The sequence below is a fragment of the Ixodes scapularis genome, unplaced genomic scaffold, assembly GCF_016920785.2.
Source record: "Ixodes scapularis isolate PalLabHiFi unplaced genomic scaffold, ASM1692078v2 PGA_scaffold3__209_contigs__length_174095766, whole genome shotgun sequence".
Lineage (NCBI taxonomy): Eukaryota > Metazoa > Arthropoda > Arachnida > Ixodida > Ixodidae > Ixodes > Ixodes scapularis.
The window spans coordinates 170,797,060-170,812,732 of NW_024609868.1; the positions used below are offsets into that span (position 1 = coordinate 170,797,060).

Below are 15,673 nucleotides of genomic sequence, written 5' to 3' on the forward strand. Positions count from 1 at the left end.
GGCTGCTAGTCCCTCCACAGCCTGCAGGCAAAGGAGAAAGGGGATATACTCACAAAAAACGAATTCTGCTGAAACTCTTTCAATAAGGACATGTGTAATAAATAGTACTTGAACAGCATGTTCTTGGCGTATCGTGCAACGGAACGGATGGTTTGAATTACAGTTGAAAACGAGCGTGTTGGTTAATAGATACAAACTTGAAAGTATAAAACAGAGAGGACGAGGACGAGAACAGGACATCTTTCATTTAGCAACAACATAGAATGGCACAACGATAAAACCGCCCCCCAAGGGTCTCAACGTTCTAAAAGAGGGAAAGGAGATACTAGTTATAAAGAAAGGGGAATACACTAAAAGAAAAGTTTGAAAAGCGCATCAGTGATCTAGTTATTTTCGATTACTTAGAATTAACCTTGGTCATTGTCAGTGATAATGCGGAATTATTCTTGTTTGCAGTCCAAAAAGGGAATTGTACTATAAATATAAAAGTTTAAAAAGCTGTAGCGTGACGACGAGGTGTCAATATTCTAGTCATCTCTGGTGTTAGGAATTCGACCTCTGTCTTTGTCAATGATAGTGACGGTGCAGAAATGTTGTTGTTAACAGTCCCCCTGGCAAATGACTCGATGATTTCTCTTCCAAATCTGTTATTGTGCCCGCCCAGTATATTAGTATTAGAAAAATGAGGTGTACAGTCATCGCATGTGCGGCTGTGAACGACAATGGGGTGATACGACTCAGTTGAAGCCTTTGATGCTTCCAAGTTATGTTCTCTGAGTCGGTGGTTGACGCATCTCCCAGTCTGTCCAATGTACTGACTGCCACAGCTTAGTGGAATCGAATAAACCTTCCTTTCTTCGCATTCTACGAACTTTTTTGCATGTTTTACATTGCACCCTCGGGGACTGTCGCTCCCATTAACCTTTTTGCACATCTGTTTGAGGCGCATGCGACAAGAAAAAACCACACTCGTGTCAAACTTGGACGCGATAGACCTTAAACGGTGCGCGGAATTGTGCATGTAGGGGATCACAGCGAAACGACCTTTCTTTTTTGAAACAACTTGCGGAAGTTGTGGTTTGATAATGAACCTCTCAAGGGTGGAGCGAAGTAGGTCAGCAGGAAAGCCTGCTTTTTCTAACCTCTGCTGCTGCAACTTAAGGCTACTTTCCGAGAAATGCTTGCACGACTTGGAGAATGAGGACTTGAAAAGTGACCTTACTATTCCATGCTTAACGGACTTGGAGTGAGCACTGGTGAAAGGGAGGACTGGCTTCTCCGACCTCTGCTGGAAGGCCCAACAAACACCTGAGGAATGAGGATGCAATCGTAAATCCAGAAATTGTAATCCTTCCACTGAAGGATTTTCCCGGGTAAAAGTAAGCCCTGCCGCACAGCCTTTGAAAACTTCAAAGATGCTGTCAGCGGACGCAGCATCTGGATAAATGACCAAGTAATCGTCAACATACCTAAAAACTAGGCAACCCTGGAAGGACTTTTTCAACTGATCGTTGATAGCCCTGTCAACAAAGAGAAGAAATATTTCACTAAGGACAGGTGCAAGGCAAGAGCCTATACAAACTCCCTTCTTTTGTCTGTAAATATTTCCTTCGTATTCTACCAAAGTGGACTGCAAATAAATATCTATCAGGTCGATGAAGCCCTCAACCGATACACCGGAGGAATTTTGAAAGTCGCAAATTCCGTGTTCATGGATTGCATTAGTCACAGAATCTAAGATGAGTTTTGGTTCTAGGCTGTAATACATATCTTCAATGTCGAAAGACATAACTGAGTGCGGGATGGAACAAAAATGAAGCGAATCAAAGCGGGGGATTAATTCAAGGGAGTTTTGGACTCTGAAAGGCTGAGGGAGGATGATATTAGACAAATGTTTTTGTAGATAACGACCCAGAGGCTTTTGCCAACACCCAATTTCTGAAATTATGCTCCTGAAGGGAACTCCATACTTGTGAGTCTTTGCAGTAAAGAAAACAGACAAATACTGTTTGGCAGGACTACCAATGACGTTCTTAAGAGAGGTCAAGTTCAAGGAGGAACAAAGTTCCTTTGCCCTCGAACGCAGTCTACCCGAAGGCCTAGTTTTTAAGGGCTCAAAATTCTTTGACAAGGCATCAAGAACCTTATCATTAAAAGCACTTTCCTCCAAAATTACAAAAACACCCGTTTTGTCCGATTCAAGATCGCCAAGAACACCTAAAATTACTTGAATCGGACAAAACGGGTGTTTTTGTAATTTTGGAGGAAAGTGCTTTTAATGATAAGGTTCTTGATGCCTTGTCAAAGAATTTTGAGCCCTTAAAAACTAGGCCTTCGGGTAGACTGCGTTCGAGGGCAAAGGAACTTTGTTCCTCCTTGAACTTGACCTCTCTTAAGAACGTCATTGGTAGTCCTGCCAAACAGTATTTGTCTGTTTTCTTTACTGCAAAGACTCACAAGTATGGAGTTCCCTTCAGGAGCATAATTTCAGAAATTGGGTGTTGGCAAAAGCCTCTGGGTCGTTATCTACAAAAACATTTGTCTAATATCATCCTCCCTCAGCCTTTCAGAGTCCAAAACTCCCTTGAATTAATCCCCCGCTTCGATTCGCTTCATTTTTGTTCCATCCCGCACTCAGTTATGTCTTTCGACATTGAAGATTGTATTACAGCCTAGAACCAAAACTCATCTTAGATTCTGTGACTAATGCAATCCATGAACACGGAATTTGCGACTTTCAAAATTCCTCCGGTGTATCGGTTGAGGGCTTCATCGACCTGATAGATATTTATTTGCAGTCCACTTTGGTAGAATACGAAGGAAATATTTACAGACAAAAGAAGGGAGTTTGTATAGGCTCTTGCCTTGCACCTGTCCTTAGTGAAATATTTCTTCTCTTTGTTGACAGGGCTATCAACGATCAGTTGAAAAAGTCCTTCCAGGGTTGCCTAGTTTTTAGGTATGTTGACGATTACTTGGTCATTTATCCAGATGCTGCGTCCGCTGACAGCATCTTTGAAGTTTTCAAAGGCTGTGCGGCAGGGCTTACTTTTACCCGGGAAAATCCTTCAGTGGAAGGATTACAATTTCTGGATTTACGATTGCATCCTCATTCCTCAGGTGTTTGTTGGGCCTTCCAGCAGAGGTCGGAGAAGCCAGTCCTCCCTTTCACCAGTGCTCACTCCAAGTCCGTTAAGCATGGAATAGTAAGGTCACTTTTCAAGTCCTCATTCTCCAAGTCGTGCAAGCATTTCTCGGAAAGTAGCCTTAAGTTGCAGCAGCAGAGGTTAGAAAAAGCAGGCTTTCCTGCTGACCTACTTCGCTCCACCCTTGAGAGGTTCATTATCAAACCACAACTTCCGCAAGTTGTTTCAAAAAAGAAAGGTCGTTTCGCTGTGATCCCCTACATGCACAATTCCGCGCACCGTTTAAGGTCTATCGCGTCCAAGTTTGACACGAGTGTGGTTTTTTCTTGTCGCATGCGCCTCAAACAGATGTGCAAAAAGGTTAATGGGAGCGACAGTCCCCGAGGGTGCAATGTAAAACATGCAAAAAAGTTCGTAGAATGCGAAGAAAGGAAGGTTTATTCGATTCCACTAAGCTGTGGCAGTCAGTACATTGGACAGACTGGGAGATGCGTCAACCACCGACTCAGAGAACATAACTTGGAAGCATCAAAGGCTTCAACTGAGTCGTATCACCCCATTGTCGTTCACAGCCGCACATGCGATGACTGTACACCTCATTTTTCTAATACTAATATACTGGGCGGGCACAATAACAGATTTGGAAGAGAAATCATCGAGTCATTTGCCATGGGGACTGTTAACAACAACATTTCTGCACCGTCACTATCATTGACAAAGACAGAGGTCGAATTCCTAACACCAGAGATGACTAGAATATTGACACCTCGTCGTCACGCTACAGCTTTTTAAACTTTTATATTTATAGTACAATTCCCTTTTTGGACTGCAAACAAGAATAATTCCGCATTATCACTGACAATGACCAAGGTTAATTCTAAGTAATCGAAAATAACTAGATCACTGATGCGCTTTTCAAACTTTTCTTTTAGTGTATTCCCCTTCCTTTATAACTAGTATCTCCTTTCCCTCTTTTAGAACGTTGAGACCCTTGGGGGGCGGTTTTATCGTTCTGCCATTCTATGTTGTTGCTAAATGAAAGATGTCCTGTTCTCGTCCTCGTCCTCTCTGTTTTATACTTTCAAGTTTGTATGGTTTGAATGCAGATGTCTGTGCTCTCATTAGTAAGTATGCCTCTCGGGCAGGGCCGGCCCTGGGAGTGGCGACCACCTAGGGTGCCGTCAATATGGGGACACTGCTGCACTCTCTTGACATTCTTTTAGCTTTTTATTTATTAATTTGAACACAACACCCTTTGTTTTTGGAATGTGGTTCTCATCTGACAAAACACTGGTGTTGGCCCACTACTCGCACAGCGTGCCATTATACCTGCAAAACGGGAGAAGGGGGGGGGGGGGGCACCATGGCTGGAGTTTGCCCAGGGTGCTTGATGGTGTAAAACAGAATACTTACACTTGTCAGCCCACGTATCGCTTCTTGTGTGCCCCTGCGCAGCTCAATTACCTGCTGCAATGCTACCAGCTGTAGCTGCTGGGTGGCCACCAGGTCCCGCTGGGCAGCCAGCTGCTCCCTCTGCGTGGCCAGAAGGCCCTGTTGGGTAGCCAACAGGTCCAGCTGGGCAGCCAGCTGCTCCTTCTGCGTAGCCAGGAGGTCCCTGGTGGTACACTCTGGTCCAGATCGTACCCTCACCACGCGGGGAGGCAGGGCGCCTGGCGGCTGGTGTACTGAAAAGAACATGAAGCACATTCTACACTGGCCTTCGACTTGCATGTGCACCAGCCTCCACCGATGCAGAAAGGTGTAGCATGGTGCAGAAAAGTGCAGCAGTGTGCTTCGAGTCGAGTTTCGCTACAGGCCGCACTCGTAAATCCAGTGCTGCAGAATGCACCGGTGCAGGAGATGCAGGTAAATCGAAAGTAGCAAGTATGCATTCTACGATATGTAAATTTGCTTTTCGCACGCACCGCTCGGTTGGGGTGGCGCTGCCACTTGTGAAGTGGGTGCCGGCACATTAAGGGGCGATTCCGGTGCTGCCTCATCCTCATCAGCTGGTGAGGGGTCCTGTATAATGCACTGCAACCCGGTCAACACAACAGCATGTCAACAGGACCGACTTTCTGGCGATGTGTGAATGTAGTGTGGCATCTCCAACACTACAGGCACAAATAGAGCATGGTCCATGAGAACAATTGCCCGTGAACTTAAGGAGCACGATCCAAGCTTTCAGGGAAACAACAGTAGAAAGCACAAACGCTCCAGTTCGCGTTATTTAGTCCTTGCTCAATAGGTCAAACGCAGCATAGCACCTGAGCTACGATTCTACGTACTTACCGCCTCTGCAGGTACTTCCACGATCGGCGCCACTCCGACTCGTCGTCCCCCGCACCCCCTCGATGAATCGGTGCCAACGAGGGCCAGGACCTTCTCCTCCTCGGCGTTTAGGGGGGTATTGGGTTCACACCCCCGCCGGTCTGTATTGTGGCACAAGATATGTCGCTATCGCGCCGCCTCACCGCGCACACGCGGCCATTCCAATGAGCTTTCCACTCGGCCCGGCTTTTTATGGCCGGGCCTTGAGCATTCAACTCGCTTACCACTGTGTCCCACAGGGCGTTCCGCTCTTCCTTAGTCAGCGGACTATCCGTGGCGGGTCTAACAAGGGCCGGGTTGGCCGCCAGATAGTCTAGCAAGAGCGCGAACTGCCCTGGGGACACGCGAGCGCCGAGCCTACGTTTCTTCGCGCAGTTTTCGGCCATTGCTACATCCACACAACAGCCGAAGATCCGGTTCATCACGAAGTGCTGCAGCACACGATTACTGTGCCCCTTACGTTAAAATCTTTTTTTGGAGCAACCATAATTGAATGCAAGTGTTTTCATTTCAATTGGACTGTATCCTACATTTTGGGAATTTACAAATATTGCTTTTACAAGACGCTTCACTGCGCATTCAAAATATTTCCCATAGGGACATCACTGCTCCCTATAGGGAAATTTCAGGTACAAAATCTCGATAAAGTTTCAACTCAATCGCCACTCTTCGTCGACGTCATCAACGAGCCGCGATAGAGTTCCCTGCCAGTTGAGTTCGCCGCCGATTGAGATTAGGCTCCTCCCACCGGCGACGTCACGATTGAGTTTCTCAATCGCTTTTCCCAGCATAGACAAACAGCTGAGCAGGCCGCAGGCCCAAAGTAGGGACATCGTCCGCCCCCGATTCGAGGCGGAGACGGCCGAGGTCATCGAGGGCATCTCGTCCGAGACCCCCATCCAGCGGACCGAGGTGTTCACGCGCGGGCACTCCGTCAAGCTGCACGACGGCCCGCGACCGCAGCACGTCGACTTGTGGGGGCGCCGTCTCCCGGTGTCGGCGGCGTATCCTCGTCCGTTGCAGTGCGGAGCCTGCGGCTGGCTGGGCCACACTAGACGTGCCTGCAGGGACCAGAACAGGTGTCGGTACAGCTGCGGACGTCACCCGGGGAGCGCCTGCCGAAGCAGCACCGCGATATGCCCCAACCCACTTCTTTCCGGAGCTGTGGAGCCACCTGGCGATATTTCGGCGAACTAGTAGAAACCTGGTTTGAGGGTAAGAACGGATTATCGCGGTAGGAAAGCACGACCGCCATTAGGCTTGATTTCTTCCGCGTTTGCAGGTGCTTTGTGCCTACACGTGAGCTCCTAGCCTATCCGCTGCTCTTCGGGGACCGCGAACGATGGCCGAGGACGAGCGCATTCCGTTCTCGTTTCAACCAGACCGCTGGACCGAGAAGCCTCCGCAGTTCACGAGCCTGTCGCAAGGCGAAGTCTGGCGGTATTTGCGCCGAGAGACCGACTCGTTTCGGCAGGTCAACCGAGGATGGGCCTTTAAGGAAGAAGGCTACGTCCGTAACGTGAGATGGAACGCTTCGGACGACTCCCAGATATGCCTGGTCCGGGCTATCTGCCTTCCGTCCATGAAGAAGGCGCCGTACACCGTCTCGGCGTGGTTTGCCAGTGGCACCGGGCGCATCATGGGCGGCAGTTGCAGCTGTGTTGCTGGGTGAGTGATGCTTAGCTTACAGATGACATAGCATGTAATACTAAAACAAAGTATTATATAATGACAAATTATCGCGGTGCGTTCGCACTCGCTTGTCACAGTCAAGCAGAGTGATGCACGCCGGTGCGAAGCTCATCCAGATCGAACCGGGCTGGTTTGGGGGTTCACTCTGCTCGACGCGCGACAAAAACGTTTACAAAACGCCCTATGTTCCCTCATTTCCCCGAAGTGCGTGCGCCTTAGTTCAGATAGAGTGAAGAATTAATGCACGTGCGTTTATATCAAACACGCGTAGTCTATGTGCGATGAAAACCGCCATGCTCGCTTTGGGGCAGTAGAATCTGACGAGTTTATTTCTGTGCTCATTGTTAGTAGTTATGGAGCTGCTCGTTTAATGTTGCCCTTTTATATTTTACAGGCTCAGCGAGACCTGCCATCACATTGCAGCACTCCTGCTGACTGCAGAAGAGAGCTGCAATGCAGGCGGCACTTCCTGCACCGACATACCCTGCATTTGGGCGGTGCCTCCTCAAGGTGTGTACATTGGAGATTACTTCGAGATACGCTTGAGCAACATCAAGCGTTAAATTTCTGACTGTCGATGGAGGGTCAGGCTCACTTCTGTCACTTTTTAAATATGTAGACTCGACCATCCACTCCCTCTTGGGCTCTATAATTACAGCGATGGGTCAATCGCTCGAGGTCGCTTACACCTTCCAAATTAACAAATACCCTCTACATAAAGCAGTTTGAGCGATTATGCACCATCCGCATGACTATGAAATGTGGAACTCAGATGTCGCACATTAGAACTGGGCAGCACTGACAGGTGAACCTTTCTCGTTGCAGCCAAGAAGCCTGCTCCTCCGCAGCCGCTTGCAGACATCACATTCTGCAAGTATTTGGTCAACCGGCCAGTGATGGAGAAGAAGAGACGCTCCTACAACCCCTGCGAGGCTGTTGGCGGTGCATCGTCGGAGCAGATCCAGGCTCTGCGGGATGGCCTCCGCATTCGCACACCAGGTCTCATATGGCTCGAGTTCAGTGGTGCCGAGGAAGCCCGACCAGCGAGGCCACCACTGCCAATAGCCGACGATGAGGACCTGTGGAGCAGGAACGCCCGGGACGCTGTCTACAAGCACGCAGAGTTCCTACCTCCACTGACCGACGAAGAGCGGGCAGAGGTCACGCGGTCCACCATCGGCCAAGCCGACAACCCCAGGTGGCATGAGGAACGGCGAGGGCGAATCACAGCATCAGTGTTTTCCAAAGTCATCAAGTGCGTGAAGCCAGAATATCTGGTGAAGGGAATTTTGTATCCCAGCCCAGACTCTGCAAGTGAGGCCATGCGCTACGGGAGGATGCACGAGGGCGACGCCGTTGCTGCCTACGAGCAACTCATGGGTGCGCAGGTTGACTGTTTGGAGGTGCACGAGACAGGGCTCCACATCCATCCTGTGTACAGCTTTGTGGCTGCCTCACCGGACCGCATCGTTATCAAGGATGGCGAAGAGGGCCTTTTGGAGGTGAAGTGCCCGTCATCTAAGGTGGGGCTAACACCTCTGGAGGCGTGCAAGCAGGACAAGAAATTTTGCTGCGAGGAAGTTGGTGGAGAGATCCGCTTAAAGAAACGTCATGCCTACTACTACCAGGTTCAAGGTCAGATGGCTGTGACTGGACACAAGTGGTGCGACTTCGTTGTCTGGACCAACAACAAGACGGTCGCCCGCTCTACGCACACAGAGACCATCTTTTTCGACGAGAAGTTTGTCGAGGGTGAGCTCCTGCCAGGACTGCTGTACTTCGCTGAGCATGCCCTGTTTCCGGAAGTCCTGATTGGCCGCATCAGGCGACGAAGAGACCTCATCGCACTCGGCCAGTATGTCTCCTACAAGAAGTACTGCGCCGGCTTCTATGTGGTGGAGGATGGGCCTGGCCTCAAGAAGAAGCTGCGGAAGCTACAGTAAGGGACGTCTGCACCACGCTGTGGGCTTCCCGAATCAAACGGCTCTTTTAAGAGCCACACATTTACGCACCTCGGATGGCATCATCTGTGCAGCAACTCCCGTGTCTCACCATGATACATTTATAGAAACAAGACACACTTCAACAAATGTCGAATATAAAGTGAAATGCCAGGTGTGCTGCTTAGGCTCGCAAATTTTATTGCAAATATAGAAACTAAATTGTGGATGATCATGATTTAGTAAGAGTAGTTCTTTAGACTTGCACGATTCTAAAGGGGTCATGAATCAATTTTAATGTAAAAAGGATCTGCAGCTTCTATCCTTTATTTTGTCCACCTTAGTAAAAGTTTTAACACGCCCTCTTCCCTCGAAATGTCGCAAGTGCGCTGCGTAATCGCAAAGGGAAATATGGACTATTTGCCGACCTGCAGCCGCATACGGTGGCCACGGGTACCACAATGTGATGTTGCGGTGGGTGACAGTCGTGTGGGCACAGTGTACCGAGTTAAGAAGCTGACCAAGTATCTGCTCAATTTAAAGGATAACTCTGCTTCACTTCAGGCATATTGGGATTATGACTGATTCCAACTTGGAAAGTACTACGAAACGACATCATATAATCTGTTTCGAGAAATGTCAAATACTTTTTGCGCAATCTGGTTTTAAACATGAATCGAGACCGACCCCGAAACTTTGATACGGAAGAGGTCTACATTGTTTTCTCAAAAACAAAACTGAAGCGGAGTTGCCCTTACGAGGAATATTTATAAATGTTGTTGCTAAATGTAAAGAAATGGCGTCAGAAGTCTCGTATTATTGGCAAGCTTTTATTACACAACGTTTTAGAGGCGCCATCTACCTAAAGTACACAGAAGCGTCCCCTTCTTGCTGTTTAGCGTGGGAAGAGGGTTCGCTTTGCCGACTGGCTGCAGTGTTTCACTGTGACCAAAAAACTGAAAAGTTAAGAATGCTAATCCAAGGCAAGAGAGCCTGCTGTCGCTGGAGCAGAATGCTCACTGGGGGTGCCAAAGATAGAAAAAATCCGGAAGTCTGTGTCCCAGCAGTGCATCACTACGCATGTGACCCGGAAACTGGTGAAAGAGTTGAGGGGCACCACACACTCCAATCCTTTTCATTTTTCAAAATAAGAAGTAGCGCTCCTAGGCTAAAATGTCTTTTGGATCTTGATTACACTAGTGACAGTAACTGCCACAGTTATTTGTCCGAAAATAGTTTCGTGACCCCTTTAAATGTTGCAAATGTAACCACCTATCGGGTTTGTTAGGCAGGCTTTCAAATATGTGTTAACATTTATTACAACTATCTATGTTTTAGCAACTTAAATGCACTCATACAAGACCTGCATAGACAAAGCCACGAGTTTCACAAACTTCTCTGCAGCTCATAGCTGAAGGAGCACAAACTTCGAAATAACCATAACTACCATGACCGATGCGATCCATATCTGGCTAGTGTTGTACAGAAAATTATTGTGGTTTATTAACAATGCTTTAAACAGGCCCACATACTTCCCATGCTGCAGAAAAAAAGACTCGTATAGACCTCTCATCAAAACAGAATACTACTGGCAAAAGCATGCTTCATAAATTCACTGAAGGTTGCAATCGCCCAGACTGCATAATGAACAAGAGACAAACTGAGCTACCATACCACAAAGGCATCACCGCTCAATCCTCATTCCCAAAGAGGGAACCAGGATGGAACGGCTGTGACAACGGTCATTCAATACACACGGAGATATACATCCTTTAAACAATAGACAGTGAGACCAGAGACCATCCTAGAGAAATGCTGCTGCAACAATCCAAATTAGAAAGATGTATAACCACAAAAACGCTAGAGACGATGAGACAAGAAGCCACCCAAGAGATGTTGCTACACTCTCCCTCTCCAAACCATAGAAAAGAAGTTTTGCTCCTTGCACAGCATTACCAACCTCCCATTGTGGTAAATACGGTGGTCTTAATTTAACATCAGTTATTTGTTATTTCATTCAAAACATGCATGTCTCAAACATGAAAGGCATCGTAGCTTTACGTGACTACCAAATCCAGTACTTACTACCTCGACAGCAAATGACATGCGAAAGAAGCTTGTTTATCTGACAAGCCTAACGAAGACTTAAAGGGATACTTCAACGAAATTTGAAATATTCCCGTCCTGTTAAAAAATAGGTTGAATATGATCCATAATATCCGTAAATGACAATCGCACGTTTGTATTTTGAGCCTGGTGGCTGTATTTTTTGTTATAAACGGCCTACTCTGGCAAACACTCGGAGAAGGCCCTGCGGAGACCACGTGACATCCAACGCAATCGTGACGTAGGTCGTCTCGGGACGAGCAAAGCTACGGTGAGACTGACGTCGAGAGGATGGCCTAGTCGTTCCAGCCACCGAAGCGGCTGCTTTTGTACGAATTTTGAGTGACGGGTTAATCTTCTGTAATCTTGTAGGGGGACAATAGCGACTTCTGCGACGCACAAAAGGCGTTCTCGGGAAGAGGGGAGTTCCTCCTTCCACTCTTCTTTCGTCGTGGCCGGAGGCGAGACAGCCTCCGTCACTAGCTGCCAAGGTTCCTAGACGAGCATTACATTTGAGGCATTAGAGAATCCACCAGGTGCTCTTTGCTAATCGTTTAATTCGTTTTAAAATTCCTTTTCGTGTCTTTTTTTAACAAGATATATGGATGTTCGATGTCGTACTGCTCCTTTGAACACATATAGACCAAATAATGAGCGCCAAAATTTCATTGTAGTATCCCTTTAACAGCCTTAGAGTGGGACAGTTTCGTACAACACTTTTAGTTCAACACCTAGCCAAAATTCTTGCTGGTAACCTTCCAGGGTGTCTACTTTTCTGGAAAACCTCAAATTGTCAGCGAATTGTGGTCATCTGCAGAAGTCAGGGAATTATCAGGGAAACTCAAAAAGATGGATAAATAAGGGAAAATGACCCGTGAAAGTGGCACAGCGTTGTGCAACGAAGGCCGACGGTTTGTGCATCCATTGCCCGAAGCATCACTAGCAAGCGCAAGCCACCATCTTCCAAAATGGGAGAGGGGACGCGGGACGTACCTTTTATTGCATTGCCAAGAAAAGTTGTCGCGGAGTATAGCGACATAGGGTTGCGGTCAGCAGGGAGGGTTAGGGGCACTGAATAAAGTAAAATAGAACGACGAGTTCGAATAGAGAATGAGAGGCCCACACTATGTCGGAGGCTTATTACAGAGAAGACGTCCTGCAATGGAGATTTCGGTTGCATGTCAAAAGATCTCCAGGTCGTCGACCCCCAAACTGACCATTCTTTTCATTGCTGTACAGAGGTATTCCGAACCACCGTCCTTGGTGCACGAGAGGCAACCTTTTAAAGCATTACAAACACTATACATCACGCTCGCAGGGGAGTGGAGAACAGCTGTGGCCGTGATCCAAAATATCAGATGAAATGTACGCAATAGCAAGGTACCCAGTCAAAACAAATTAAGTTTGTCATATTTATGACTTGCCGCCTACCTAAAAGAAGACGGAAGAAACCTAGGAGTAGGGTTCCGTATTTTCTCAAAAATCCGATAAAATCACACAAAAAAAATCGCCGGTAAAACAGTTGGTGATTCGGATTTATCCAGAAAACTCAAAATTTTGAGACTGCCAGTTCTATGAACTCCAATGGCTTTTATATTTTCCGGATAACTTCGGCGTTTCTTTTTTTTTTTCTTTTTTAGTTTTAACTTTTGTACGCAAGCTCCACAGCCAAAATTTTTTGGCCCCTTGTCAACAAAACATGTCACCAAATCTCTACGACAATAATCGATTGTGGTGACATGTATAAAAAAAGACTGGACTAAATTCGCAAACTGCTGTTTTCTGCCTCTTATTCGCTGCATAAAAAAGACGAAAAAACTGAATTTTTATGTACCATGAGAGAAAGCTCCAAAAAACTGAATTTGTTTAAGATATAAACTCTGAAAAACAGCCTCTGAACTTGCTCAGAAATAAAACTCCAAAAATGCAGAACCCTACCTATGAGTAACTTCGAAGGGAGTGTAAGCTACTTGCAAAAAGTGTTGAAGTTTGAGTACTAAATAATGACTTTTTAACTGTAAGACACCAAGTTACTCTTAAAACCACGAAAGGGACTGATTGTGGTTCTTTTTTTCTTATGAGCCAAACGCAGAAGCTGAAACCAAGCCAATTTTTCCCTAAACTTTGAGTATGCGTGGGTGTGCATTGTTTCCCAAAGCTATCCAACTGAGAAAGGGCATTTTACGTGATAAAATTCCACCCTAAAGACGTCAGCGCTCAAGGCTAAACTGACAAGCAATCATCCACATTTAAGTTGGTTTCGCTTGAGGTGAATTTGGCTCATATAGAAAAAAAAAAATCTCAATTTGATTGAGTAGTAGTGAAGTTACATAAAATAGTGGAAAAAAACCTAGCCAGAGGATTTTACAAAAACAAGGTTATTCTGAAATGTTCAACAAAGCAAATTTTGTCAGTCAAGTTCAATGCTATGCACCATGCTTAGCTACTTGGCACTGACCACTGGCATACGGAAGTTGCTTAGGAAGCAACAAACCTGAAACACCTGCTCAGCAATGTCCATCATTGTGATAGGAAATGGCCGATCGAGAATGTGAAATTGCTTCACCCTCCCGATCACGCGCTCCACGACCACCCGGGCGCTTGCCACCTGCCGGGTGTTTGCTACGTCTTGCTCAGGCATCTGAGGCTCGTGTGGCTGCCGGAAAGGCGGAATGTGCACTTGCACTCCAGGTGGCAGGTCATTAAATTTAAAACCCTTGTCCACCATGATGGCGTCCCCTGGCTGCAACTGCCCCATGAGCTCACTATCCTCGACGATCGTCCGGTCTGAGGCAGACCCACCCCAGAGCCCCGAGACGTAGCAAATGTACCCGTTGGGCGTACAGCCAACAATAGCCTTGTACGTGTTGTAATGCTTGTACGGTGAAAAGGTCTGCCTCTGAGCAAGCAAAGCCGATGGCTTCTGAGTACGCACCTCAGTTGCATCAAGAACGATTCTCGTGTTGGGAAATTTGTGAAAAGAATCGGGGAGTTTTTTCCGAGTCTCCAGAACAGTTGGAAAATAGATCAGTGCCCTTAACTCTCGCTGAAGAAAGTTAATCCATGTCGTAAACACCTTACTAACATGCGCTTCAGTGATGTTGAAATTGCGGGAAAGTTCCCTGCCTGCCATCCCGGTCCTCAGCCGCACGAGGACCATGAAAAACTCATCCCTCAGGTCTAGTTTCCCTGTGCGGCGCTTCATCTCACCGTCTGTCTTGGTGTCTCCGTGCCAGTAGGTCATTCTGGCTGCCCGAGGTTCAAGAAACTTATATAGTTCGTCGAAGACAGAAAACTCGGGAAGCCCAGTGTAATACATGCAGCTTTTAGGATCCTCTAGGATGGTCTCAACTCTCAGCTGTGTCGCCTGCAGTGCTTCAACAGTCTCTTGGAGGCGCTTATTCTCAGACTGAAGATGCAGCATCATCTGCTGCATTTTTGCCAGTTTCAGGTCTCGCAGCCTGAGTGCCTCGGAACTGACACCCGCTGTGGTCAGGGCCATCGCAGCGTCCTGCTCCATTTCTGTGAAGCAATTGCACATATATAAGTGAAGATCATGAAAGCCGATGTTGCCCAGTAACTCCTTGCAGATACAGCAACAGATATATACTTTGGGACCGTGTTACATGTAAAAAAAGAACTAGCCAACAGAGAACCAATAAAAAATTGCAGTGGCTTAGCTCGGCTATGCCAGGATCTATGTAGCGTAAGCTTAGGTTCAGCTGGTTATTCTTAAGGCCCGTTCACACAGTTGCGTTCGGAGCGACCACTACGCTTACGAACGAATGCAACCGGTTGGAACGACAAGTTACCATAGCAACGAAGCGCCAAACGGTCGTTTTGTTCGTGTTCATTCGCAACGCAAGGAGTTGAGCCGGGCTGAACTTTTTCGTTACGTTGGGAAACGACGGGAGCGACAGACCAATCACAGATCGAGGAAAGCTCGGTCACGCGCGTTGCATGGACGGCGTGGTGAACGCTCATAGTGCCCCGTAAAAGCGCTATCATTGACTGTGAATTTTCGTCGTGTGCCGTTATGATAACCCAGCACAAGGGAAGATCCACCTACTCATGCGGCGATCTCGTGGCGGCACTCTCAAGACAGCAGAAACGCCCGTGTCGTCGTGTTTGTTTACTTCGACTACAGTGGTGCTTTCTTAGCATTCGTGTCCTCGAACATCGCCCGGATTTCTTTTTGGCGCATTCCATGAGTGTGCTCAAGTTCAAGGTATTACTGGTGTGTATCGTATAAAGGATGTGAGTTTTCACGTGTTTTCATCACTCGAGAAAGGTGATTAGTGTTAACAATCCTGAACGCTCGCAACGTCTATCTGACCACGAAATTATATTTCTGCGTTGCTATATTGCTGCTAAAATTTCATTGTCTTTTATGATCGTAGAAAAGCTGTGTGGCGAGATTTGTATTGTTGGCAAAGCCGTGTATTAAAGTCGTGATTG

At 47.1% G+C, this 15,673-nt stretch overlaps 2 protein-coding genes across 2 annotated transcripts; one reads left to right on the top strand and one right to left on the bottom strand.

Annotated features, from left to right (window-relative positions):
* The first annotated feature begins 6,819 nt into the window (after positions 1-6,819).
* LOC115308372 lies at positions 6,820-9,112 on the top strand. The gene is made up of 3 exons (XM_040214861.3): positions 6,820-7,145; positions 7,564-7,679; positions 7,995-9,112. Exons 1-3 carry the CDS (start codon positions 6,820-6,822, stop codon positions 9,110-9,112), a joined length of 1,560 nt encoding a protein of 519 aa, XP_040070795.1.
* A 4,546-nt stretch (positions 9,113-13,658) lies between these two features.
* Positions 13,659-14,375, bottom strand: LOC115328754. The gene has a single exon (XM_029966252.3). It carries the CDS (start codon positions 14,373-14,375, stop codon positions 13,659-13,661), a length of 717 nt encoding a protein of 238 aa, XP_029822112.3.
* Positions 14,376-15,673: the final 1,298 nt, after the last annotated feature.

What these genes read in the sequence shown, in the direction of transcription:
- LOC115308372 (XM_040214861.3), top strand. Translation starts at nt 6,820, where the DNA reads ATGGCCGAGGACGAGCGCATTCCGTTCTCGTTTCAACCAGACCGCTGG. An exon ending in AGTTGCAGCTGTGTTGCTGG is followed by an intron (nt 7,146 to 7,563) that starts GTGAGTGATGCT and finishes TATATTTTACAG; the next exon opens with GCTCAGCGAGACCTGCCATC. An exon ending in TTGGGCGGTGCCTCCTCAAG is followed by an intron (nt 7,680 to 7,994) that starts GTGTGTACATTG and finishes TTCTCGTTGCAG; the next exon opens with CCAAGAAGCCTGCTCCTCCG.
- LOC115328754 (XM_029966252.3), bottom strand. Translation starts at nt 14,375, where the DNA reads ATGGTCCTCGTGCGGCTGAGGACCGGGATGGCAGGCAGGGAACTTTCC.